The following is a 25,197-nucleotide window of genomic DNA, read 5'->3' on the forward strand; positions in this document are numbered from 1 at the left end:
GTGTGGGGATGAATATAAGAGATACATGAAAAAAAGTGTATCTACTCAACCGAAAGAGAAACGAGTTTTTTTTTCTCATACAGAAAACTCAGTCTTCTCTTTCTTCTCTCTCTTTTCTCTATCTATTTCTCTTTCTTTTTCTCTTTCTCCACATACAATTCTCATCATCATCATCCCTTATCATCCTCCCCTTTCTTTCATTTATATTATATCATTATCAATATCATGCAAACGAAACGCCTTCGTTTCAACTTTTACCTTTAAAACTTTTACTCTGAAATGTAAACATTGAGGAGTTTTAATGGTCAACAACAATTTAACTGATTAAAATGGTTAATCATCAATTAATACACTTTTGGGTTAAATTTATCAATAGTTATTAATAGTTATTGATGATGATTAAGATGATAACGATGATGATGATAACTTATAATTCATTATTTTCTTGACATATTCATTCCCGGAAGCAGAATTGTTTACAATATAAAGGTAAATATTATTTTCCCTTATATTGGTAAATTAGTTAATTGTAATCATGAATTATTAACATTATAAGTATTAAATAAGATGATTATTAAATCATAATCATCTGTTGACATATAATATATATAATCATGTTATTCATTGTTCATCGTTAATTCATGACAAAAAAAGACAACAATTTAATGGTAATTATTTGTTTACCTTTTAACTTTTGAAAGTGTTAACACTTAATGAAATTTTCATTAATCATGATTAACATAATTCGGAGATGATTAAAGTTTTTATCATTTCAATTTCATGAGGATAATTATTAATATATCATGTAAAATTCAGGATTCAACGATTTTCATTGTTTCTCACTTTAAATATCCAATTCATTTGAATGATAATCATGACAACAATTTAGGTTTCATGTGAAAATGATAATGATGATGAAATGAAAAAACTTCATGGGTTGAGTTGATTTCGTGGTGGCCATTTTGAAAAATGACACAATGATGATGATGATGATGATGATGATGATGATGATGATGATAATGATTAAGAAAGTAAAATATCAATGCAATTAAAGTTAAACACTCACTGGTGGATGATTACATTACAACAGTCATTAAGAAAATGATTGTTACATGTTGATGAAAATATAACCTGAAATTATTGTTAATCATCATGATTAGCTGATTGTTACATTCATTTACTTTTTGATTTATATAAATTTCATTGATAAACAATTTTGATTACCTATGATAATATATATTTGGTATTACAGTTATTGAACATAAATAATATAATATGATAATCATGATATTTAATCATAACTATTAAGTTTTTTTTTCATTTAATAGCAAAACAAAATCATCTTGATAATTGTTTTCTGCTTGATAATATAAATCATCCAGGTAAGTTTCATAGTGAATATATATTATCATGTGTTCCAGTTGATTGTTGTTGGAATGATCATCATCATCAATCCTCTAATTCCAGTGATTAACGATTTTAAATGGATCATTTTTGTTAATTTTCCATTTTTTTTTCTTTGCTTATCTTTGCTGATCTTATTTAACCTTCTTCAAAGTTTTCAGAATCTCGTTGATTGTGATTGATAAGCTAACGAACAGGTAAATTGTTAATTGTTGTTGTTGTTGTTGGCTAACATTTGATCACTATAGTTATCATCATCTTCATCATTTGTCTGTCAATTGATCGAGTTGATTGTTTATCTCTTGTTTCGTGTTATCCTTTTGTTTTCATCTTTCTCAGGTACAAATCATTTCACTTTTCTGGGCCATTGCCAAAATTTTGATCCGTGTTTGCGTTTCAATGATTATTTTGCTTTTTAATTTCGAGTTTAATTAACTCTGGTTACAATTGAGTTAATTTGTTGTTCATTTTTTTTCTTCTAGAGGTTAATTGTTTGTTAATTGTTTCTCTATTATTATTCCTTCGTCAGGTAAGTCCACTTTATGTGTGTGCACTTTCAAGGACTTTTTTCACCAGCAAATCTTATGGATTAAGGATGATCCTTGTGTCGTGTTTAATTGTATTAATATTAAACAATTAATCCTTTTTTTATTCTTGATTGTTACCAACAGGAGAGAGAGAGAGAGAGAGATTAGGATAATCAGTAGTATGTCAGTAGATCAGTTTCATCAAGGTTCCTTTTCAATTCTGGTGTCACTTGTTTGTTAACTTTTTTCATCTCTTTAAACTGGATCACAAAGGTAACAATCAAAGTTAATCACTTGTTAATCAAATGATTATAATACCAATAATATTAGGAGAAAGGTATCTCTTTGTTTTCCATCATCTTATCCGATAGGTAATTTTGTTTTCGTTAAAATTTAGATCATGAGTTTGGTATTAGATTAGAATTTGTTGATTGTGATTAGAGTTTAATTCCTTGTTCCTTGAGATTGATGAAAAAAAAAGTTCCTTAGGTGATGTTTATCATTTCAGCTTCTTCCCTTTTGGAGGATCAATTTTTTTTTCGCCATCATTTTCTGTTCTCCATCACAATTGACAATTGAAATGATAATCAAGTTTACAATTGATTCTGCTGGTGATGATGATGATGATGATGATTAAGCTCTTATCATTTACTGCATCACTTTTTTCCTTGGATTTTTTTTCTCGTTTTTTTTATCTTCACTCTTTAAATGGGACAATCCTATTCGTTTGGTTAAATATATTGGATTTCACCTTGATAATGATTATTGTTTTCGTTTAGGATTGATGATAATCATATATGAGATTGTAAGTGTTAACTTTATCATCTTGTCTCTAATTTGGTGACAATAAACATTAGAATGTAATAAATAAGGTGAATCAATATCGGGAACACTTAACAAAATATAACGATGAAAACAACAACAACAACAACAATCAATTGATGATGCAATTGGATATCAATATAATCAGATTGATGTTGATTGTTGTCAGAATAGGAATGTTGATTTACAATTAACAATGATGATTTGATTGAATCCTGGAAACACACGCATACAATTAACAATTTGTGAAGGTTACGGTTTGATGATAGATTTTTTTTTTCTTCAATTGTGTTTGTTGTTAAATCTTATTATTCTTGATCCTTGGTGAAAATCCTTGTCTCTCTTTCAATTGGTTTAATGTGGTTACGATTTAAATTTAATTGTAAAGGTGATTTGATGGCAGAAGAGATTAAAACAAAAAGTATAATGATCCAATTGTAGTAATAAAGTTACTACAATTAATATGATCCAATTGACTTAATTTGATGAGGTGTTGGGTCCTAATGTTTTGATTGTTTGTTTTATTCATCTTCATCTTTGTTTTCAATTGCTTTTCATTTTCCATGAAACAATTAAACAGGATCCTATTTTTAACCAACTCGATGATGATTGCAATTAATTCATCCGATGAGTGATTTGATTATTATCATCAATTTCCAATTGATCATGAGGAAAATTTTTCAATGAATATCCTTCTTCTTGTATTGGTTGATCCATGAGACCATTGATACATTTAAATGATAATATTTGCTTTGAAATGGTTAAGGAAACAATTAGAGTTGATTGTTTTTACTTCTTTCATCCAATTGACATCTTGATTTTTGATTGGATTCTTTGAAATCCTTTCATGGTAACAATCACAATCTTTTTAATTGTTAGGTCAGAATTTTGATCCAATATTTGTTATCCACGAGAATCGTAAGGAGAAAGGGTCTAGACATTTACAAACAAAAGGTTCACTTTCAGGTCAAGTGATGAATGAGAAATCTTTATGTCTAATTTGATTCACTTTCACAAGATGAACATGATTAGAGATGAATTAACAAAGAATCACTTTCTAAATAGTAATTAAACATTAATCGGGAACAATACAAAGTATTTACAAATTGTGTTCGTATCTCAATCTAATAATACTTTAAATGATTTCGATTGGTCAGTTGTTGGTTACATTGGTTGACCATTTAAACGGCGATTGCAAGTCCAGTTCGACGAGATCGATAAATCAGATCATCATCTAATAGGTAAGTTCCAAATGTCCCTTCTCGGAACATTTTGATAAAATGTTTGGCGGCTTCCAGTGTATCTAATCGTGTAATGAATTGACGAGCTTGAAATTTAGTAAAAAGAGAAAGAGAATAAAAAAAACGATATTAAATTGTTAATTGTGAGGAGTAAATTGTGGTACTTACTGTGTAAATCTTTGGAGGAGAAGATGAAATTTTGATTGATTGCAATTTTTGACAAGACTTCGATTATATTATCAGTCGGTTGGTTAAGTCCAATCATGTTGGCGTAATGGAAAAGTTTCCGTCTATTAAACCAGAATAATATATAATCAGCGATTAATTGTTGACCAACAGAATCATCTTTGACAAGTCCACAGGCCGCTAATCGCATGGCACATTCTGGTGAGGTGGTTAAATTTGGTTCTAATATACCGGGAGTATCGTAAATATATGTTACAGGGTTAAGGCCAATTTTTAATTTAGTTGAAATTGTCTTAGTTACACCAGCGTGTGGGGCAACTGCCATTACTTGTGGTCTACCAAGTAAAGTTGATCGTAAACAATTTATTAGACTTGATTTACCAACGTTGGGAACACCAGCAATTAAAATATTTACATCACATTTATCTGCTCGATTGTATTTTGATTTAGAATCTATAATCTCATAAACCATTGGGATAATCTAATAGTCATTTGAAAAAAAAACAGTCAATATTGTTACATGGAAATTGGTAAACAATTAACTTACCTTTTCAATGTTCTCATTTTTCATCTTTCCTGCACTTGTATATAAAAGACGATCACAAGATCCAAGTAATTTCTTGTCAATATCGTTCTTGAAATTCATGTCAATTAAATCCATTTTGTTTAGAATTAGTAAATGAGGTTTTCCATTGATAACTTGTTGATAAAATGATGATGATCGACCAGAAATTGGTATTCGAGCGTCGTGAACCTCAATTATACAATCAATTTCTTTCAGAATTTGTTGAATTTTCCTTATACCAGTAGCCATATGCAATGGAAACCAAGAATTGGCTTTACCAACACGAGGAAAAACCGTCCGAAATGAAGACATTTTAATCTAATAAAATTGAAGGAAAAAAAAAGAAAAACAAATCAACAGAAAATCAAAACTCTAATTAGATTTTCAAATAGAAAAGATAAACTAATTTCTATTCAAATTGATCTAGATGCTTAACAGATCATTAATCAAAGAACATTAAATTACTTACCTCATAAATTGAAAGAATAAAATGATTAATTAATGAGGAATCACAATTAACTTGGTGAGAATTCAGAAAAAAACAATTCGAATGGAGGAAAACAGCTGATCAACATGTGACTTTTTCTCTTCGGATTTTTGGTTGACTTTTTCTCTCCAGTTATGATTGTTAATCAATTTGTTTTTCGTTCAATTGGTGTCAATAGAATTAACAATTTATTTAATTGTCGCTTCTATTCTAAGGTAAATTTCTAAATGATTGTTAATGTAATTGTTTAATCGTTCAATTGTTTTTTCTAGACTCAAGTGAAAACCGTTGTTTCTGCTATTCAACCAACTGGTCCTGTTCATTTAGGTAATTACTTTGGAGCAATTAAAATTTGGTTAAACCTTCAAGATGATCCTAATCGCCAATGTATATTCAATATTGCTGATTTACATTCAATAACCTTACCTCATGATCCAATTAGTTTGAAAAATAATGTAATCACTTTGGCAGCAACTTTACTCGCTTCTGGAATTGATGATGATAAATGTATTTTATTTCAACAATCAAGGATCTCTCATCATACACAATTAACATGGATTTTACTTTCTCTTCTTTCATTTGGAAGATTATCTCATCTTCCTCAATACAAGGTGAGAGATAATTAGAGTAATTTCTCTCTCTCTCCCTGTTGAATTATTCCAATTCCATCATTTAATCTGCTTTCTGATTTTTTTTTCTTCCACAGGAAAAGTCAATCACTCTGAAGGAAATACCTCTTACCTTACTTTTATATCCTGTTCTTCAAGCATCTGATATAATTCTGTACAAAGGTGATGAAATTCCGATTGGAAATGATCAACTGCCCCACCTAAATGTGGCCCGTGATTTGGTTGAAAAATTTAACCGAATCTATGGTGACACTTTTCCCGAACCAAAGGCTTTAATGTCCGACGATCTATTCGCATGTAGAGTTAAAAGTTTAAGATTTCCAGAGAAAAAGATGAGCAAATCAGAAGCCATACCTAAAGGACGAATTGATATTATCGATCCCCCTGAAGTAATTAAGGAAAGAATCATGAAATCCTTAACTGATTCCAATCCAACAATTACTTACGATCCTGAAACTAGACCAGGAGTTAGCAATTTAATCTCAATCCACAAACTAATCACCGGCCTTTCAATTGAACAAATATGTTCACAATCAACCGGCCAAAATACTTGTCAATATAAAACAAATTTAGCTGAACTTATTATTGAACATTTCAAACCAATTAGATTCAAATATCTTGATCTAATTAAAAACGTTGATTATGTTAGTTCAATTTTGAACAAAGGAGCTTTAAAAGCTGAAAACATAGCTGCGAATACAATGTCACAAGTAAATGGTAAACTTGGTCTAATTCCTTACTAAAAAATTGTACCTAAAAAAATTCTTTTCCCCCACTAATTAGACCCAATTAATGATTAAAGAGTTAATTGTTTTCCTTTAGAATGGAAATTAATGTTACATTTAAAATTCGCGGTCTTGGTAACATAAGATTTTTCTGATTTTCTATTGGCTGAAATGATTGGGTAAACCTTTCGATCAGTTTAACATTGAGTTGATCGTTGTTGTTATTGTATCTTTTTTAATTACACTCGGTGTTAATTAGTTAATTTAATTTCTTTTATTTAAATTTAGTTTAATTCTTGTAATTCAAATTTCCTCATCCTTTTAAAAATGTTCCACATAAAGGCTAGTGCAAGATTAGTTAATCTTTATTCATCTTCATCTGTGACCCATAAATTGGTTGCTCTCTCAAGCTATCATGTTAATTGTCCTTCAACTTATCAACGTCGATTCTATTCTAGTGAAGGTTAGTAAATTATCAATTGATTAGATTCTCTAATTGTTGATTGTGTATATTCATTGAATGGGTTAGAAAGAGAATTTTAATTAATCTGATGACATTTTAATTTGGTGTCTTTGGTTTGGTTTCTTTTTCTCTTTTCTGTCTTCGCCTCTTTTTCTGGTATTTTCTGAGTTTTTTTTTCTCTTTTCAGTTTTTGTTCTATTCTAATTTTATATTTTCTTTTCTTTTTTATCCTATGGTTGATCAGGTGAAAAAGATTTAGTTGTCATTGGTTCAGGTCCTGGTGGTTATGTTGCTGCTATTAAAGCTGCCCAATTGGGTATGAAAACGGCTTGTATTGAGAAAAATGATTCTCTTGGTGGAACTTGTTTAAATGTTGGCTGTATCCCGTCTAAAGCTCTTCTCAATAATTCTCATATGTATCATCAAGCTCATGGTGGAGAACTGTCAGAGCGAGGTATTGAATTTTCTGGGGTTAAATTAAATCTTGATAAACTAATGGAACAGAAAACAAATGCTGTTACCACTTTAACTAAAGGTATTGGTATGTTATTCCAAAAGAATCAAGTTCAACGTTTCCAGGGTCATGGTAAAATCACCGGTAAAAATGAAGTTACCGTAATCAAACCTGATGGATCAACTGAGGCTATTAAAACAAAAAATATCCTCATCGCCACCGGATCTGAGGTTACCCCTTTCCCTGGTATTGAGATTGACGAGGAGAAGATTGTCTCATCAACCGGAGCTTTAGCTCTTAAAAGTGTACCAGAGAAAATGATTGTTATCGGTGCCGGAGTAATTGGTGTTGAATTGGGATCTGTTTGGTCTCGACTTGGTGCCGATGTTACTCTTATTGAATTCATGGGTAACATTGGTGGGGTAGGAATTGATCTAGAAGTAGCCAAAAAGCTTCAAAGAATCTTAACCAAACAAGGTCTTAAGTTTAAATTAAATACCAAAGTAACTTCAGCAAGTAAAACCTATTCAGGTATCTCTGTATCAACCGAATCAGCAAAGGGTGGATCAAACGAATCTCTTGATTGTGATGTACTTCTTGTCTGTGTTGGCCGTCGACCTTTTACCGATAATTTGGGACTCGAACAAGTTGGAGTTAAAAAAGACGAAAGAAACCGGATCGTTGTTAACTCACGATTCCAAACAAATGTTCCCAATATCTATGCAATTGGAGACTGTGTCCCCGGTCCTATGTTGGCCCATAAAGCTGAAGACGAGGGAATAGTTTGTGTTGAAGGTATCGCCGGTGGACCAGTTCACATTGATTATAATTGTGTTCCCTCTGTTATCTACACTCACCCGGAAGTTGGTTGGGTCGGAAAATCGGAAGAAGACTTGAAAAAGGCTGGAGTCGAATACAAAGTTGGAGTGTTTAATATGTCAGCCAATAGTAGATCTCAAACCAATAACGATATCGATGGTTTTGTTAAAATTCTTGGAGAAAAAAGTACCGACCGAATATTAGGAGCTCACATTATTGGTTCAGTCGCCGGTGAATTGATCAACGAGGCTTGTCTGGCAATGGAATATGGAGCATCATGTGAAGATGTTGCTCGCGTTTGCCACGCTCACCCAGTAAGACAACAATTAATTAATCATCTCAATCCTCTGATACAAAATAATCAATATAAATTTGAATCTAATCTAATTCTGTTTTTCCATTTCTTTTTTTTTCCAGACTGTTTCTGAAGCTTTCCGAGAAGCTAATCTTATGGCATATTGTGGTAAAGCAATTAACTGTTGATTTAATTCAATTAAATCATTAAATTTTTGTTTGTAAATTTTCAACTAAAAAAGCCTAGTCTTAATCAGATTGAGAACAAAAAAAAAGAAGCGATAAAAAGTGTACTCTCAAAATTAATTAACACAACAAATTCATCAAGCAAAAATCGCGTAATTAAATTGATCCAAACTAAGGTGATTTAAACGAAGCAGTGTCGTCGTAAACGGTGGAACGGGAATTTAAATACATATAATTTAATCAATTAACATCAAAAATTCAATGATAATCAAAGTCAAGTGGAAAATCAAAGTGTAACAAAACAAAAATATATTAACTAATTGCCGATAATTTAAATAATTGTTGAGATTATTGCAATCATCTCATATAATATCTATATAAATATCTCAAAATGATTAAGTGATTTTCTGATAATCATCAACCTGTTGAAATGATAAGGAAACAATGATAATAATTAATCAGTTGTGATAATTAACTTTTTCTTCAAACAGAAACAGTTTCAACAATTGGACTTACCTTTTTTCTTGCCCATGGACATTTTCATTACCTGCATTCCCATAGGTGAACCCCAACCCCAACCACCACCACCACCGCCGTTCATCATCATAACAGGAGCCATCATCATCTTTGGCATCTTCATCTTGGGCATCATCATCTTCATCATCATGGGCTCCATTGACATAACCGATTTAGCTTTGTACATTTTTGATTCTTCTGGATACATCACTGGAACCTTTTTAAACTTAATTGTTTCAATTGCAACCACTTTAACACCACAACCACCTCCACCTTTACCGCCTTTATCACCTTTATCATCTTTCATCTTGGTTAAACAACTTGGAATTAAATTAATCACAATTAACATGGTTACACAGTAGCTAAATAACAAAGTTTTATCAATAATCATGTTGGAAACTTTGATTAACTTAAATTGTTAACAAGATGAACGGTATCAACACGATGACAACGGTTACGATTAACAAATAACTGTTAATAATCAAATCGAACCACAATTTATAACTTTAATGAATAGGATTAAAAGTTTAATTGTAATGATAATGATGATATAGTTATGGATTGTTGCTAATCATAAGTATAATCAACTGATGATTAAAAATAGTCACAACAATTTATAGTAATTTAAATTTGTGATCAAAAAATAGATCCAACCTTTTAAATTAACTAATCTTAAAGGAAGAGGCTGAACAATTTAATTGAAATGATTAAGGTAAAATTTTTAAAATATCCAATGTAAAGAGACAGATCATTAAATTGTCAACCACAATTTAATAACAATAATAATCAATTAATTTACTTTTCTGAAGGTAAATTAATCAACTGGTCTTTAACCTCATTCGGTTAATTAATTTGTTGCTCTTTCAATGGCAAAAAAAATCAAGTAACCATTTGAATTGTTATTTTTATCAATTACTTTCTAATTGTTACAATTATAATTAAGTACAAATCTTTTGTATTGACCTTGGTATTAGTATTTACCTTGACTATCATCATCATCAAGTAACAATTAAATTAATTTACAATTAGGCTTGAAAAAGGAAATCAAGTCTAAGAAAAGTGTAAAATTAACAATTAACAATCAGTGGACCATAATTAATGATCGTGATTAGAAATGAAGAAAAATAACTGATTAGTTAATTACTGTTTTATCATTTAGACATAATTTATCGATTCAGTTAATTGTCAACAATCAACTTAATTGTAAGAAAGTGAAAATTATAAATCATATTTTTGGCACTTATTGTTTAGTTAACAATTAATATTAATTTCTAATTGAATTGTCATAAATGTTAAGGCTATCAGTTGATTAACTTTTTTTTCCAGCAATTAATTGTTATTAAATCAATTTAATTACAGAATAATTAATTGTGACTTACATAAATACTTACAGAAAAAACTTCCGAAGTTAATTGTTGGTATCATTTGATTTGAAACACTTAATTTTCAAATCAATTACAATCTCGATAATTAGTTGAAAAATGAAACAATTAACAATTAAATCAACAGTTGATTAATTAACTAATTAAGTTAATTTGTTACGTACAAACCAGTACTTTGAATCAATACATCATTAATTAAGTTGATTAACTAATAGTCAATCTAATCAATAAAAGTCATCGATATAAATTTAAATTGTGTCTTGATTGTTATGATAAACTAATTGGCGATGTCTCTTTAAAATAGATTACTAGTAAACATGTTAATTGTTGGTATTTGCTTAAGGGTAAAGACATGAAAATAATTAATGGTTATTTAAATTGTTCATCAAATTGTTCAACTAAATCATTTAACATGAGGTCAGATTGTGTTTAATTGTTGCCCCTTGATTGTATCAATAAACAGGAAAGGTAATATATTGAGTATTTATCGTAGATACAAGTTAATTGTTAAGTTGATTGGTGGTAGATGAGGGTAACAATTTGAAATTGAGGACAATTAGGTTGTAAATTTGATTGCTACCATATAGTTGATTGACCAACAATTAATTTCCAATTGATTTGATTGTAAAACTTGGTGGGAGAGTTAATTGTTGAAACAAACAAAAAGGTAATTACATTAAAAGATTTGATTATGTATAATAAATTGTTACTAAATTACATCTTATGGATTTACTTGGTATCTAGTTAATCAAGATGATGATTAAGTTAATCATCAATTTTGTTATTGACAAAATAATTAAAGGTTAAATGATTTATATTATTAAATTGTAGTCGATTGGAACCTGTTTCATTTACTTGTTTACTTTTTTTAAATTAAGTTAAATTGTAGTTAGTTGTTGTTAATTTAATCCACTAAATTACAGGCATAAAACACTTACAATTAATTGTTATTGAAAAGAAAAACTAAACAATCAAATAAAGACGAAGAGAATACAATTAGTAAATCATCAACCCTTTCCAACAATTAACAGTGGAAAAGTCAATCCACCAGAAACTCCAGAACTTTTAACAGATTAATTATCAAGCTTAATTGTTGGTTAACAGGTTCAGAAGTCTCTAATTATTAGAATTGAAGATTAATTAACTAATTGTGAAGATTAAGAAAAGGGAAACAGGTAAACGAAAATACTTTCTCATAAGTAGACCGAAAGTCTTACCTGTTGATGGAGATTCTGTAAAAGAGGAAGATGAGGATGAAGACGAAGATGGAGATGAAGATGGAGATGAAGACAATATCATCTGAAATTGATCTTGAATCCATCGATTATGGTCAATCATTAAGTACGCAAATACGGAAGTAACAATCACCGGGCAAAGTGAGAGAGAGAGAGAAGATGGAAGATAAATAGAGAGAGAAAGAGAGAAGGTGAAAAGAGGTGGAGATGATAAGAAGAGGATAAGAACTTGGTTTTCAAGTTCCAATCAGTTGATATTCCAAAAAAAGATTCACAAAGACATTGAACTTGAAAAGAGAAGAAAAAAAACATCGAATGGAAAAAAATTGGAACCAGAGTCCGAAAAACTAATTGGATGTCCAGTTGGTCAGTGTTTTCCTTTTTCTTTTCGTTATCCCGAAAAATTGAACAACATTCAAAGTCCAAGGTAAAATTGTTCAGTTTAAAAGTTTATCTCTTGTGAGATTAACTTTAATCGCCCGCCAAATGATGTTAACTCCAATTCTTATTCAGGTAAGACCGATTTAAATTATTTCGATGAACAATTTAATCTTGATAACAATCAAATAATCACCATTGACCTAAAGTGACCATTAATATTGTTTGAGGGTCAGTAGTTTACTTATTTTCTTGTCACCTTTTTATTATTTAGATTATGAGGTTAAATCTCAAAGGAGAAGAAAAAAACTTGTTGTAATTAATTTTCTTCGATTATGATTAACTTGATAATCTTTTTAATTGTGATTCTTTTTTGCTCTTGTTGTTTGGTTTTACTTTACAGGTAATTGTTACCTTGTTAATTAACTTTCTTTCCTTAGTTGTCACACAATCGACTTGTGGACCTAAGGTCAGTGCCCGTCTATTAATGGACATCCCTTGTGATATGAGTAAGACAAATTTCTGTGAATTGTCGGGGACAATTTACCCTTGGTCAGCAGTTCGTCGTTATATTTATGAGAATCAAGGTTTATTACGTCGTATGTATGGTGACCAGAGACATTATTCAATAGTGACCAATGAGATGCATGAGGCCAACGAAAAGTATGATAATATTTTCATCTACGATCAGGAGACTAAATTTTTTGAGAGCAATCAAATTAACCATCAATCGCCTTATGCGGTTAAATATCAGCCTCAATTTAGACCTCGAGCTTTTTTCATGGACGAAAGTGATGAGGATGAAAGTGTAACTTCATCTTCATCTTCATCTTCACCATCAACATCAACAACAATCGTTAATCAACAAACCAATTCAAGTGAATCATCAAATAATAATCTAAATTTCAACGATCAATTAACTAGTAACAATAATGGAACCATTGATAAAATCTTCATGTTGAAAGAAAGTGAAAATAATACTCGACAAGAATCAACAACATCGAAACCAGAATCATCATCAACGACAATAATTAACGATCAAAGTTCATCAAGTGAATCAGATTATTCAGATTCTGGTGTAACAGTTAAATCGGAAGATGAAGCAACAGAATCACCAAGTGATCAAAATGATGAAATGACCAAACAAGTGGACAAAGTGCTTCACATGATTGAGGCCAATGATCAACAAGAATCATCTGAATCAAGTACATCATCACAATCGGAAACACTTCAAACATCATCACAACCCCAATCAACTTCCTCTCCAACACAACCACAACCCCAACCACAACAAACTACAACTACAACACCAATGAGTACAATTGAAGCGCATTCACCACACCCCACCAACAACAACAACAACAATGAGCAATCACCACCTCCAGCGCTTCCCAAACAACCAACAGCACCAATGGAAACCGATACAGCACCAAAGGGCAAGGGCGTTAATGCTTGTCCAGTTAAAGAGGAAGTGGTTGCCCCTTATTGGGCGAACAACACTCGAGGTGAGATTCTGGCTCTACTGAATGTCTACCCCTTCGAGCAATATGTCCACTGGGAGAAATGCGCCCACGAGAACAGTCAAATGTTCTGTAGGGACGGTTGTCGATGCGAACAACAATATCGACTTCATCGGTTACTCGCTTTCGACCCGAAAAATGAATGTCGAGGTATTTTCGCCGATTGGTTCAGATTTCCTTCGTGTTGTGTTTGCATTTGCTACGATTTACCAGAAACTAATCTATTCTATCGATCTAATAAAAGGAAAAGTCGACTTTAGGACATTTCCATCGAATCGAAAAGAAAAAGAAAAAGAAATCAAAACTAAACTCGATTTCCAATCGTAAATTTTGTTATTTTTATCGTTTGTTTCCATTCAATTTATTGATTCAGTTTAATTCTAGTTCATGATAGTTAATCAATTATCATGAACTCTATCATCAATTTCATCCAATTTGTATTATTAATTATGTTGTTTTCTTGTAATCAATTTTGACAGAAAATTAAAATGTAAAATTTGAGATTTTAATTGTTTGAGGTTATATTATTGATCTTGATTTTTGTTTTAATTTCTATCAGCTGATTAATTGTTGAATTAATTGTCGACAGTCAATTATCCAGTTTTTTTTGTGATATCAAAGACATTAAAAGTTAATTTTGATGTTAATTAGACTAAACAATCAAATGAATATGAATAATAATAGTTAATTAAATGAAATTATATCAATAGGAATGAAAAATTTTGTTTAAATCAGGAAACAATTAAGATAACTAATAACTTTATGTGTGTATATCCTTACAATCAATGGTAACAATTAATTCAATTACCCAAATGATGATGATTGTTGATTGACGGAAGTGAATCTTAAAAATTATGATTATATTAAATTGTCACGATTAAAGTTAACGGTAAAAATATAAAGTTACAAGAAAGTAAGAATGATTTTCATTTTTTTGATAACAATCAATTTTAATTTAATTTTGTATGTATCGAAAATGGTTAACCCAAAATTTGATTGGTAATAATTGATAATCATAATCAATATTTGGCTGTATTTAAATTGCTCTCGTCGGTTTGTTGATTGTCAATTGTCAATCAACAAAAAGGAATGGACATAATTGAGTAAATTGATTTGATTTAGTTTAATTAAACCCTAATTGTGATTGACCAGAATAGACCAACAATTTGAAGATTAACTCATTTTCTCAGCTATATAAGATGAGGAATCAATTGTGATCAGTAAATAGTAGTTGAAAAATTTTCAATCAAACGATTTCACAAATTGTCCAACAATCAAAGTTAATCCAGTTCCATCATAATGTTTTCAAATGACAACTCGAAACTAAATTGAAAAGTGATCAAAGTAAAAAACAATTCCAATACAACTACCAGTCTAATTGTTGACTGTTTAAATATTAAATTGTTCATTTCTCATCTAATTGTTTGTGTCTTCTTCTTAATTAATTGATTGTGCTCATCAATGGGTCTCATTGGAAGGAAAAATAAATTGTTTCTTTTACTAATTACGATCATTAGTCTTCAGATTATATTCCCTAATTATCCAACATCAACTGAAGCAGGAATGAAGAAGAAATTGAAAAAACTGAAAGAAATTCTTCCCCTGTTATTGGCAATGAAGAAGAAAAAAATTATCATCATTCCGATTCCAATTCCGTGAGTAGATTCATGAGTTTCCGTTTCCGTTTCCAATTGACTGATTATCTTTTTCCTATTCTGTTTTTAGACTCAAAATGAACTCGATGAGCTCGTGGGGGGACATGGGAGGTGGGATGATGATGGGAGGGATGGATATGTCCAATGGTTGGAACATGATGATGTCCGGAGGTGGAGGTGGAGGTGGTTGGGGAGGTGCAATGGATTAGAACAATTAACAAAGTTAATCAAGAGAAATTTAAAAGTAAAACGAATCAACATTTTCTTTCTCGACGATTAATCAATCATATTTAGTGATTAGTTTAATTTTCTAGTCTAACTTTTCTTAACCATCATTACAATTAACGCGTTCAGTTTTTAATTGTCAACGTTACAAAATTTTCGTTTCAATTTTTTTGGTACTTTTGTTTATTATTAATTTTTGTTTATCAATTCCTGTTAATTATTATTATGTTTACAAATTGTCATTAATTTACAAATACATTATTTTATAAATAATAAAGTTAATCAAGAATAAATTGTTTCTCTCATCTTAATTAGCTAACATTTACCGTGAAAAAGTTAAACAAATTGTTAAGATTTCTTGATTAAACAAGGATATAAGTTAAATAGTAAGATTGTTAATCAAAATTGGCTTCTAATTGATTAAACTTAAATTAACAAAGTTCAGATATGAAATGCGATGAAATTAGATTGAGTATAGAGAGGAAAATGTTTATATCAACATCAATGGATGAACGATTAATTGATTGCACAGAAAATTGTTGATTATGTTTCTCAGGGTGAAAAATTAAATTAGTCGGAAATTGGTGCAATCAAATTGAATCAAGAGATTCCATGAAGTAAGGAAGTGTCTTGAAATCGCGGAAAAACCAATCGTCCATAAAATGGGTGCCGATTGATGAGTTACTACTTTCATGCCAAGCACCATGATAGATTTTGATGTTCCGACCAGCGGCTGCCCAAACGTCGTAAGCGGTGGATATACAGGTATCATCGATGTTCCAACAGCCGACAACATCTAGAACCTGAAGGTAAGGTAGATTGGCAGGTAATGCGAACAGTTCGTTAGGTGTAAGATAACGGTGATTACGAACTGCAAGAGTCTTCAAATTGGGGAAAACAATGTCAATCGAACTGATTATGCTTCTCATTCGGTAGATTCTCTATGATTGGAAAAGAAGAAGAAGAAAAGTTTATCAATTAAAAGAATTTGTTGGATTTGGTCGAAAATGCAACTCACATCACAATCGACCTTGTTGATGGTCTCAAAGTCCATAACAAGGTTTTCCATGCTTGGATAGACTGGGAATCGATCGGCAAATTTTTTCTCTTTCTTAATGGAAAGCCACATATTCTTTATGGAGGAAAATTTAGTCAACAGATTATCAATATAACTTTCAGCGGGAATCTCCATCTCTAGAGTGGTAATTTCAAGTGATGGAAATTTATCCAAAAAGTTATCGATACCTGAGATAGAGAGAGATAATTGATTACAATTACAATCAAATCAATGGAATATTTAATTTAGGACAGAAAATTATATCCTCTTACCGCCACACTCTTCGACATGAAGTCGACGTAAATTTACAAAGCTAGGGAATAGTAGCTCATATTGTCTTCCGTAAATCGATTTGATGTGAAGTTGACGAATGAATTTACCGTTATCTCGACACCACATTACGACCCCACTGAACCAACGAAAAAAACACGGTAAGGCCAAACCTTCGAGTCGATTGAAAGGAATAACTCGCCGTTTTCTTGGTAAATATGGAATCGCTAATCGTTTGATAAAAGGCCGACTTGTCACCAGCATAGATAATAGATCAGCGATTTGTAAAGGTGATGGATCAGAAGAGATCATAACTGTCTATTGGAATTGGATAAGATGATTCAATTACAATTAGAGTTAAATCGTCAATGTGCCTCATTTTGGAGGATTAATGTTACCTCTAGATTTTTGAGTAGTTCAATCATTGCGATCATTTTGGGATTACTTGTTTTCTTTGGGTTATAATAGATTGTTGTTGAATTTGATGGCAATTGAAGATTCTCTAAAAAAAAGGATAATATATTAATACAAAAAAAATTGATCGAAATTAGAAAAGTGAGAAAATTTATTTGAAAAGTGAGAACAATGTTTGAAAACTTACTCGATCTATTCTCTGGAACAAGATGGCGGATCCATTTCATTCTTTGAAAAGCCAATGCTCTCCATAATTGATTAACTGTGAAAAAAGAGGGAGTAGATTAGGAAACAAAAGATGACACCGAAAATATAAATTATCTATAGATAAATATTGAGTAATGAATAAAATTTTTACCATGAAGAAAATTGATCAGATCATCAATCCAAGAACAATAAGAAAATATTGTCATAATAATCTCAGCGGGTAAATCATAAATTGTGGCCATGATTGAACAACCACCACGTTGATTGTCCAGTGATGTTGAAAAACACTCAATTAACAATCAAAACATAATTTAAGAAAATTAAAATTGATCACAACAATAACCTTAAATTTAAGGTTAAACAATGAAAGAGGATTAACAATAACCAAAGGATAATTGTTATCTTAGTAAAAGAATCGGTAACTCATAGCTGGGACACACGTAAGAACATTTCGAGTTAATCGAAAAACAATTTAATCAAATTGTTGAAATGAATTAAACTTCTTAATTGTTTCAAAGATTCAATTTCATCTTTTGTTTTCACTTTTGTTTACTAAACCAATTTCCAATTTATTCCAACAGATGGAGCTTCGAATTCGTAAGTGTCTCCATCTGTCGAGAGAAAAAGTTTCTTTTAATTGTCTAAATTGTCAAAAACTTTTTTTCCAAAAACTAATCATCGATATTGGAATAAGTTTTATTATCACAATTATTATTCAGATTATTTCCATAATAAAGTGTGTTTTGATAATCCATGATTTCTAATTGAAGTAATAATAATAATCAGTAGCCACACCTCAGACTATGCACTTGGAAATTGGCAAATATTTGAGTTCATTCACATAGATGATGAACTTACAATTAAGGATGAAAAGTGATGAAGATGCTAAAGATGATGATAATGATGATGATGATGATGGCGTTAGCATATAACTGTAAAAGCATCTGGTAAAAGATGATGAGGAAAAATCTTAAAATAGACCAAAAATTTAAGCTCATTTAAAATAAACATTTGAATTTACCATTAATGCCAAAACTTTCATCCTCGTAAAGTTAACAATTATTATAACCAAGCCTAGTTTTTGTCTAAAACGTAATACTAATCATGATTAAGTTAATCTTCCTAATTGTTACAATCTATTTAACTATTGGTGTTTCCTCATCACTTGACCAATCATCGGAATCGTCAAAGGTAAGAGATGAAAAATTGACTGAAAATTATCTAGAAAATAACAATTAATTCAAAGGAATCGATGTTGATTTGAAAATTGATTGAAAGTACAGTTAATTGTTGACCGATTTTGTTTTTCTAATTAGACTTTATTAGTTCATGTAACCAAGAAGGTGATTTTCAATGTGACAATTGATGATGTTCCTAAAGGGATAATCACAATTGGACTATTCGGTGATGACGCTCCTCGAACGGTGGAAAACTTTATCACCCTGGCGAGCCCACTCGGTTACAATGGCCTCAGTTATAAAGGATCAATTTTCCACCGGGTGATTCCTGGATTCATGATTCAGGGAGGAGATATTACTGAGAAAGATGGTTCTGGTTCCATCTCCATTTATGGTACTTATTTTGACGATGAAAATTTCAAGATAAATCATTCGGAAGCGGGTTTCATTTCCATGGCCAATGCAGGTAAGGATACGAACGGCTCTCAGTTTTTCATCACCGCCGTTCCCACCGACTGGCTTGATGGTAAACACACAGTTTTCGGTAAAGTGCTCGAGGGCATGGAGCTCGTTAAGGAAATTGAATCGATACCAACCAGTGCAGAGGATAAACCGTTAACCGAGGCTCGGATAATTGATTCAATGGTTCTCGATGCTGATCAGATGATTACAATTAAACAATAAGCATAATGATTACGTTAATTGTTTCATATTTATTACATTAATTAATCCTTTTCTCTTTTGCCACTTTCATTAATTTGATTGATATTCTGTTTTTTTTTTCAATGAATGAATTAAATTGCTTGGGACCCACAACTTTGTACTGTTAATGCTAATAATTAGTGTTAATTGTTGATTGTAATTCAGCTTATAATATAAATTATTGAATCTTTTTAAAATAATAATAAATTTTGATTTACAATCAATTTAATTGTCATGTTAATTTTCATTGTAATTCATTTTTCAACTTTGTTTTGATTTCAAAGTTCAACAATTGAAAACATTAATTTTTTTTATAATACAAAATCTGTACAATTAATTGATTATATTTAATGTTGAGATAATCAAAAAATATTCAAGTTAATTAATTAAATTGGAAGGATTGAAATGCAATTCATTTTAAGTGGATAACAATTGAGTTAATCATTGCAACTGAGGAAGAATTGATTTGTACCATTTATCGTTGTCGATTAATTAATTAATTGTAACAGGTTAATTTAAATTGTTCCAGTCTTCTGTAGCATTGATATCATAGATTATTATATCATCTTCATCTTTATCAATATTGTTAATTGAGAGACAATTAGGATCTAAATCATCAGATTTTTCATCATCTCTAATCACTTTAGTTATTGGTGATTTAAGCTCTGTAAATATAAAACATAAGATATAAATTAATTGTGATCAAAAAATTAGACAAATAAACACAACGTGGATACAATTAAAATACATAATCAACAAATCCAAGACGATTAACAAGTAAACAACAAGGTGTAGATAAAACAATTAAGGCTGATGAATAAACATCCTCGATAATATCAACAACAATTAAATTGCTCAATTGCTGACTTTCAATCTCTTACAACATGATTAACTTGATTATGTTTACTAATTGTCATCCGAATGTGTTATAGTAATTAAGTTGCTAACCTTGTCCACCAATAGCACTTTCCTCATCGTAATCAGCTAGTAATGGATGATAAGAACCACGATCATCACAATTAAGGGAGAATCGACTAGGAAAATATATTCCATCACCAGAACTACAATTAACATGGAAAAAAGAGAAAAGAAAACAATTAGATTAAAGAGAGAGAAAAAATCTAAAAGAAATGGAAAGAAATTAATTCGTTGATTGAGTTGAGAAAAATCAATTAGAAAATTAATCGATTGACAAGGAATATCGTTAATCATTTTCGTCAATTTCTCTTTATTTTGTATTGAGTTTTTGTGATTTATAAAAAAAGAAAGAGTTAATCTAATTAAGGCAAAAGGAAAAGTCTTGAAAATAGTCTATCCTATGTGATTTATTATCCACAGAGGTGAAAATTGAAGAGTAGGAAAAAAAAAGAGGATGAGGTGGGCTAGATGATCAAATGATATTAATAGTGATGATGATTTTTGGGTAAACAGTGGTGATGGTAGTTAAACAAGGAGGTAGAATTGTAATTATCCTAATTGATTCCAATTCTGAATAACAAGTAATCATTTGTTTGTATAAGTGTGGGGATGTTGTTGTAAAGATAGTAATTGATTCGTTGTGCTTTCGTAGTTATATTTGGATGATTATTGCCTTCGTCTCGTTTGTTTTGGTAACTTGGACAGTTAATTGTTGATTAAGTTACTTTTAGGACGATTGGTTAACACACTGTTTGGGTGATTGATAATATTTCTTTGAGAACGATGAGCAGATGATTTGTAAATGATCATGAAGGAAAGGGTTAACAGGAAATTAGGATGGATATAATAATAGATTTGTGATTAGATGATGATTTAGATAATTGGCTAGTCTTGCAGTTCAATTGAAGAATTCAAGAAGATTGAAATGATTGGGTTCCTTTGGAATCATTTGTAATCTGATCATTCTTGTCATTCTCCATGGATAAGGCAACACCATAAGATGGAGGCTCAGAATCATCTTTACCATGCTCTGGATCATCATCAGGCTCGTAGGCTCCTCGTGTTAACTTTGAATTGAAAGGCGATGCTTGTTGCTGATTGTTTGGTTGTTCATTAAGTCTGTTTTGTTGTGAGTCTTCATTTTCAATGTGTTGTTGTTGTGAATGATGATGTTGGTGTTGGTGTTGGTGTTGATGTTGATGTTGGTGTTGCTGCTGAACGAAATACTGAGTAGATTGACCGGAATTTGCTTCGTAGTCTTCCAGTGAGGCTTTAGATGGATAAATAATACCATCACCGAGGCTAAGATAAATAAACCAGGTTTTCTCTTAATTTAATTTGATTTTTCTCAAACTCAATAGGATGAAATTTAGGTAATTTGATGATCAGTTAATAAGGGAAAAGGAGATAACTAATTGATTAATGTTATGCAATTAGATCATTAGCAAGGCTGTTTAATGTTACAAATAAAAAAACAGTAATCACAAGGACAATCAATTTAATAAGAAACAATTTGAGAAAGTTGACTAATTGATTGAAGAGATGAAATAATGAAAATAAACTCAACTAATATAATTTGATTTAAGATTCTTCAATAAATCAATTGAATTGGTTTGATCAAAGGAAATCAACTAAAATACAATTATATCATTGATAGATAATTAAGTATCAATAATGTTATCAATTATCTGATACTTGTGGTGATTCACCTTAGTTTTCATGGTGAAATTATATGAATAATAAACAATTAAAATTATAAGAATAACAAAAAAAAAGGTAAATCATTCCAATGGAAAGAAAATATCTGATTATCAACGATGGGTAAAAGTAACTAATTTGAAAGTGAAAATTTGAATCAGATTCTGAATTAATATTCATCTAAAAGTGATTGACCCTAAAAAAAATGGTAGTTGATTACAACTTGTTTCAATTGTAAAATGGCAGAAATGAGAAAAGTTAGAAAACAATTGAGAAAATGATATCATGAAAAGTTGAATTTCGAAATGAAAAGATGTAGAACGGAAATGAAATAACTGAATGAAAGTAAGACGATGAATGGTTGAAAGCGGAAGGTTTGTGCTTAGCACCTAAAAGAAAATGGAAATATCAATCGGAGAAAGTAACTAATTGTGAGGAGAATGAAATAATTAACCATGAACTTTACCTTGTATATAATGGGAAGAACCATTTAATCTTATTTTTACCGAAAATTTGAACCCAATTTTGAAATCGACCCAAATTGTAGGCATTTTTATCTGGACCAAGGGAAAACATTGGTGGTCGGAAAGATTCAAGGGTTGACCTGTTAAGGGTGACAAGGTAAAGGTGATAACCAAACAGGCTAACAAGTGAAATGGCAAACATGATGGCTACAAAAAATAGGAATAATATGTGAAATCTTCCATCATTAGTTAATTGATTTCTCCAAAAGAGTAGGAAATAGTGTAACGATGATGCAGCCGTAAAAAGACACAGGAAAAAAGCGTAGGCAAGAAATAGTACAAAAAATTTGTAGTTTGTAAATGAGACACAATTGTTGACCCTGTAAGCAGAAAATATGGAAAACAATTAAGGTAAAATTATCAATAAAAATAGATTATATGGATTATTATCAATTGATTTTTGGTTCTTCATCTCTTTGTGTCACCTATTAACCAACTTAATCGATGTCAATCTATCTGTCTAATTCTCTTTCTTTTCTTATTAAAACTCTGGTAACAAAAATGGACCAAATATTATATCAGAATAGAAATGAAATTACCTGTATAACACAAATAATTGTTTTGATAAAGAGAAAGAAAGAGAATGAGAGAGAACGAAAAACCAATGATGAAGACAAAGATAGTTACCATGGACAATGATGATCCATTTTAAGGACACAAGTATTACAAGCAGCACAATGATGAGCTCGATCTGGTTTAATTATGTTACATTTGTCGCAAACACGAGGAGATCCAGTAGCATCTAGACAATTTATTGGTAATCCTCTTTCGTAAGCAATTTGTTGAATAATTTGACTTCGTCTATCATCATTCATCATTAAACGCTCATTATCACGCGTGGTTAACCAAAACTGTGAAGATAATTTAAACATAAATTATGATTAATATAAAGAGATATTGGATTATCGTTTAATCTTAACCAACTTTTTTAGGAATCATTCCTGGGTTTGTGAAAATGGTTTGGAAATATGACCAAAATGTCATGATAAAAAGGAAATGAAAAAACGTTACACAAACTATTTGAAGTATCACAGAATCCATATTAACTGAATAGATATTAAGAAAAGAAAGAAAGAAAAATATTACTAATTAGTTACACTTAATTGTGGAAATCAAAAATACTCACATATACATAATTGGATAACATATGCATAGTAGCCCCATGAAAGAACCTGAGAATAGAAAAGGTAAGATAATTAGTCTAATGGTCAAATTGTGATGAGATAATCAATTTGACGACAAATTGATTCTCATTATAAGATTATAATAAAGAGAGAGAGAGAGAGATGGGCGAAAATGGAGATGAAATACTTTGGAAAAAGCAATCATTCCAATTAGAATTTGACAACCATTTGATCAACAAATTCTATGAAGAATAGAATTAAAAAAAGACCAACCGAACTAATGAAGAAAACAGGTAACCATTTGATAAGATTGATAATTAAATGACATTTATAATAAATGTAATGTTGCCTTCTGGGTCCCATGTAGGTTTCACCATCAAGAACTGGCTTATCACCAGGATGATGATTAACTCGATTAGGGGACATAATCAGATCAATTTAGATTATGAGGTGACCAGAGATGAAAATAAACACAGGATAGTAAATTTATGGCACCAGAAACAGAGAGTGAGAGAGACAAAGCCAACACAACACAGGACAAAATTCAATCCAATGAAAGAGAATCTAATTCATGTGAGAGAGATGGTGAGCAGTGAGAGTGAGAGAGAGAGAGAGAGAGGGTGTTGGCAATGGTGATGTTACAGATGATAAATCAGTGATCCAGGTTGATAAGATATTTCCGCTTAGGTCAGTGATCAGTTTTCAGTGAACCAAAATGAATTGATGAAATAGGTAAACAGATAGAAAAGAATAAGAAAAAAAAAGAGAAAATGAAACAAAAAGGAATGGAAAAAGTAACAAGAGTAATAAAGATTATCAGTGTTTCTTTTTAAAGAATAACATTTTTAACTGATTATTGGTTTTTTCTTTTATCATTAAGGAGAAATGAAAAGTCAATCCTCAGATTTACTCTAATTTCATTATCACAATTAAATTGAAAACATTGAAAATGAAGAATTGAGAACAACAATTAAATGGAAACACAAGGCCAAACATTTGAATCTAAAGAAAAGATTCTCATCTCTTTCATTTTCTATTCCACTTCTGATTGGCTCAATTCGTGAATGCGTAGTGTGTTTTATAGACTCACACATGTTTCGCTTTTCAAAAATTCTTGTTGATTGACTTTCTTTTTTTTCAATTGATTTACTTTTAATTGATTTCTTATTAAATTGGTGAGTAATTAATTCTTTTAATCAAATGTTCCATCAACTGGTCAGTTTCTTTCCATCGCTTGTTCTCTGTTGTTGTTTGTTGGTCCATTTTTTTCCATTTTATGTTGAGAACATTAATGGAAATGTTTTGTTTATCTTTTTTTTAATTGTTTAATTTTCTCGTTTTTTTTTGGTAGACAATTTGGTGGTAATTTAGTAATCATGATCATTCCAATCA

At 30.6% G+C, this 25,197-nt stretch overlaps 7 protein-coding genes and 1 long non-coding RNA gene across 9 annotated transcripts; 5 read left to right on the forward strand and 3 right to left on the reverse strand.

Moving 5' to 3' along the window:
- Positions 1 to 3,720: 3,720 nt before the first annotated feature.
- LOC128393304 (mitochondrial GTPase 1-like) lies at positions 3,721 to 5,344 on the reverse strand. Its single transcript, XM_053353454.1, has 4 exons — positions 5,215 to 5,344; positions 4,728 to 5,063; positions 4,163 to 4,661; positions 3,721 to 4,080 (listed from the first exon to the last, which is right to left on the reverse strand). Exons 2-4 carry the CDS (start codon positions 5,055 to 5,057, stop codon positions 3,935 to 3,937), a joined length of 975 nt encoding a protein of 324 aa, XP_053209429.1. The 5' UTR covers positions 5,058 to 5,063; positions 5,215 to 5,344; the 3' UTR covers positions 3,721 to 3,934.
- On the forward strand, positions 5,308 to 6,685 carry LOC128393295 (tryptophan--tRNA ligase-like). Its single transcript, XM_053353443.1, has 3 exons — positions 5,308 to 5,447; positions 5,505 to 5,843; positions 5,939 to 6,685. The coding sequence occupies exons 1-3, from the start codon at positions 5,367 to 5,369 to the stop codon at positions 6,602 to 6,604; spliced, it is 1,086 nt and encodes a 361-aa protein (XP_053209418.1). The 5' UTR covers positions 5,308 to 5,366; the 3' UTR covers positions 6,605 to 6,685.
- A 102-nt stretch (positions 6,686 to 6,787) lies between these two features.
- On the forward strand, positions 6,788 to 9,966 carry LOC128393312 (dihydrolipoyl dehydrogenase, mitochondrial-like). Its single transcript, XM_053353466.1, has 3 exons — positions 6,788 to 7,049; positions 7,294 to 8,636; positions 8,740 to 9,966. The coding sequence occupies exons 1-3, from the start codon at positions 6,914 to 6,916 to the stop codon at positions 8,803 to 8,805; spliced, it is 1,545 nt and encodes a 514-aa protein (XP_053209441.1). The 5' UTR covers positions 6,788 to 6,913; the 3' UTR covers positions 8,806 to 9,966.
- Positions 9,967 to 11,537: 1,571 nt separating this feature from the next.
- Positions 11,538 to 14,342, forward strand: LOC128393320 (protein spaetzle 4-like). The gene is made up of 2 exons (XM_053353477.1): positions 11,538 to 12,448; positions 12,717 to 14,342. Exons 1-2 carry the CDS (start codon positions 12,422 to 12,424, stop codon positions 14,091 to 14,093), a joined length of 1,404 nt encoding a protein of 467 aa, XP_053209452.1. The 5' UTR covers positions 11,538 to 12,421; the 3' UTR covers positions 14,094 to 14,342.
- A 587-nt stretch (positions 14,343 to 14,929) lies between these two features.
- On the forward strand, positions 14,930 to 16,006 carry LOC128392274 (uncharacterized). The gene is made up of 2 exons (XR_008325976.1): positions 14,930 to 15,488; positions 15,559 to 16,006. It is a non-coding gene; the product is annotated as an uncharacterized LOC128392274 (long non-coding RNA).
- Positions 15,749 to 18,203, reverse strand: LOC128392240 (uncharacterized). The gene is made up of 6 exons (XM_053352236.1): positions 17,813 to 18,203; positions 17,642 to 17,716; positions 17,439 to 17,542; positions 17,043 to 17,358; positions 16,732 to 16,958; positions 15,749 to 16,654 (listed from the first exon to the last, which is right to left on the reverse strand). The coding sequence occupies exons 1-6, from the start codon at positions 17,901 to 17,903 to the stop codon at positions 16,304 to 16,306; spliced, it is 1,164 nt and encodes a 387-aa protein (XP_053208211.1). The 5' UTR covers positions 17,904 to 18,203; the 3' UTR covers positions 15,749 to 16,303.
- A 468-nt stretch (positions 18,204 to 18,671) lies between these two features.
- On the forward strand, positions 18,672 to 19,765 carry LOC128392250 (peptidyl-prolyl cis-trans isomerase A-like). Its single transcript, XM_053352249.1, has 2 exons — positions 18,672 to 18,852; positions 18,978 to 19,765. The coding sequence occupies exons 1-2, from the start codon at positions 18,766 to 18,768 to the stop codon at positions 19,521 to 19,523; spliced, it is 633 nt and encodes a 210-aa protein (XP_053208224.1). The 5' UTR covers positions 18,672 to 18,765; the 3' UTR covers positions 19,524 to 19,765.
- Positions 19,739 to 24,821, reverse strand: LOC128392227 (palmitoyltransferase ZDHHC15B-like). 2 transcript variants are annotated; one of them, XM_053352226.1, is made up of 7 exons: positions 24,079 to 24,821; positions 23,808 to 23,853; positions 23,606 to 23,727; positions 23,309 to 23,532; positions 22,624 to 23,001; positions 20,490 to 20,602; positions 19,739 to 20,206 (listed from the first exon to the last, which is right to left on the reverse strand). In XM_053352226.1, the coding sequence occupies exons 1-7, from the start codon at positions 24,229 to 24,231 to the stop codon at positions 20,052 to 20,054; spliced, it is 1,191 nt and encodes a 396-aa protein (XP_053208201.1). In that variant the 5' UTR covers positions 24,232 to 24,821; the 3' UTR covers positions 19,739 to 20,051. The 2 variants fall into 2 exon arrangements, with proteins under 2 accessions (XP_053208201.1, XP_053208193.1); XM_053352218.1 differs by lacking the exons at positions 19,739 to 20,206; positions 20,490 to 20,602 and adding an exon at positions 20,746 to 21,761 and having other exon boundaries at positions 24,079 to 24,815.
- Between the last annotated feature and the right edge of the window lie 376 nt (positions 24,822 to 25,197).

The sequence above is a fragment of the Panonychus citri genome, unplaced genomic scaffold, assembly GCF_014898815.1.
Source record: "Panonychus citri isolate SS breed McGregor unplaced genomic scaffold, ASM1489881v1 Contig00011, whole genome shotgun sequence".
NCBI classification, from domain to species: domain Eukaryota; kingdom Metazoa; phylum Arthropoda; class Arachnida; order Trombidiformes; family Tetranychidae; genus Panonychus; species Panonychus citri.

Excerpts from the sequence above, each read along its gene's own strand:
- LOC128392240 (XM_053352236.1), bottom strand. The coding sequence starts at position 17,903 with ATGGCCACAATTTATGATTTACCCGCTGAGATTATTATGACAATATTT. Across the intron at positions 17,717-17,812 it reads TCTGATCAATTTTCTTCATG|TTAATCAATTATGGAGAGCA; the intron begins GTAAAAATTTTA and ends CTTTTTTCACAG. Across the intron at positions 16,959-17,042 it reads TCATGTCGAAGAGTGTGGCG|GTATCGATAACTTTTTGGAT; the intron begins GTAAGAGGATAT and ends TCTCTATCTCAG.
- LOC128393295 (XM_053353443.1), top strand. The coding sequence starts at position 5,367 with ATGATTGTTAATCAATTTGTTTTTCGTTCAATTGGTGTCAATAGAATT. Across the intron at positions 5,448-5,504 it reads ATTGTCGCTTCTATTCTAAG|ACTCAAGTGAAAACCGTTGT; the intron begins GTAAATTTCTAA and ends TGTTTTTTCTAG. Across the intron at positions 5,844-5,938 it reads CTCATCTTCCTCAATACAAG|GAAAAGTCAATCACTCTGAA; the intron begins GTGAGAGATAAT and ends TTTCTTCCACAG.
- LOC128393320 (XM_053353477.1), top strand. The coding sequence starts at position 12,422 with ATGATGTTAACTCCAATTCTTATTCAG. Across the intron at positions 12,449-12,716 it reads TAACTCCAATTCTTATTCAG|GTAATTGTTACCTTGTTAAT; the intron begins GTAAGACCGATT and ends TTTACTTTACAG.
- LOC128392250 (XM_053352249.1), top strand. The coding sequence starts at position 18,766 with ATGATTAAGTTAATCTTCCTAATTGTTACAATCTATTTAACTATTGGT. Across the intron at positions 18,853-18,977 it reads AATCATCGGAATCGTCAAAG|ACTTTATTAGTTCATGTAAC; the intron begins GTAAGAGATGAA and ends TTTTCTAATTAG.
- LOC128393304 (XM_053353454.1), bottom strand. The coding sequence starts at position 5,057 with ATGTCTTCATTTCGGACGGTTTTTCCTCGTGTTGGTAAAGCCAATTCT. Across the intron at positions 4,662-4,727 it reads AAAATGAGAACATTGAAAAG|ATTATCCCAATGGTTTATGA; the intron begins GTAAGTTAATTG and ends AATGACTATTAG. Across the intron at positions 4,081-4,162 it reads CTCCTCCAAAGATTTACACA|CTCGTCAATTCATTACACGA; the intron begins GTAAGTACCACA and ends CTAAATTTCAAG.
- LOC128392227 (XM_053352218.1), bottom strand. The coding sequence starts at position 24,231 with ATGTCCCCTAATCGAGTTAATCATCATCCTGGTGATAAGCCAGTTCTT. Across the intron at positions 23,002-23,308 it reads ATGGATCATCATTGTCCATG|GGTCAACAATTGTGTCTCAT; the intron begins GTAACTATCTTT and ends TTCTGCTTACAG. Across the intron at positions 21,762-22,623 it reads TTCTTCCCATTATATACAAG|CCTCGGTGATGGTATTATTT; the intron begins GTAAAGTTCATG and ends TATTTATCTTAG.
- LOC128393312 (XM_053353466.1), top strand. The coding sequence starts at position 6,914 with ATGTTCCACATAAAGGCTAGTGCAAGATTAGTTAATCTTTATTCATCT. Across the intron at positions 7,050-7,293 it reads TCGATTCTATTCTAGTGAAG|GTGAAAAAGATTTAGTTGTC; the intron begins GTTAGTAAATTA and ends ATGGTTGATCAG. Across the intron at positions 8,637-8,739 it reads GCGTTTGCCACGCTCACCCA|ACTGTTTCTGAAGCTTTCCG; the intron begins GTAAGACAACAA and ends TTTTTTTTCCAG.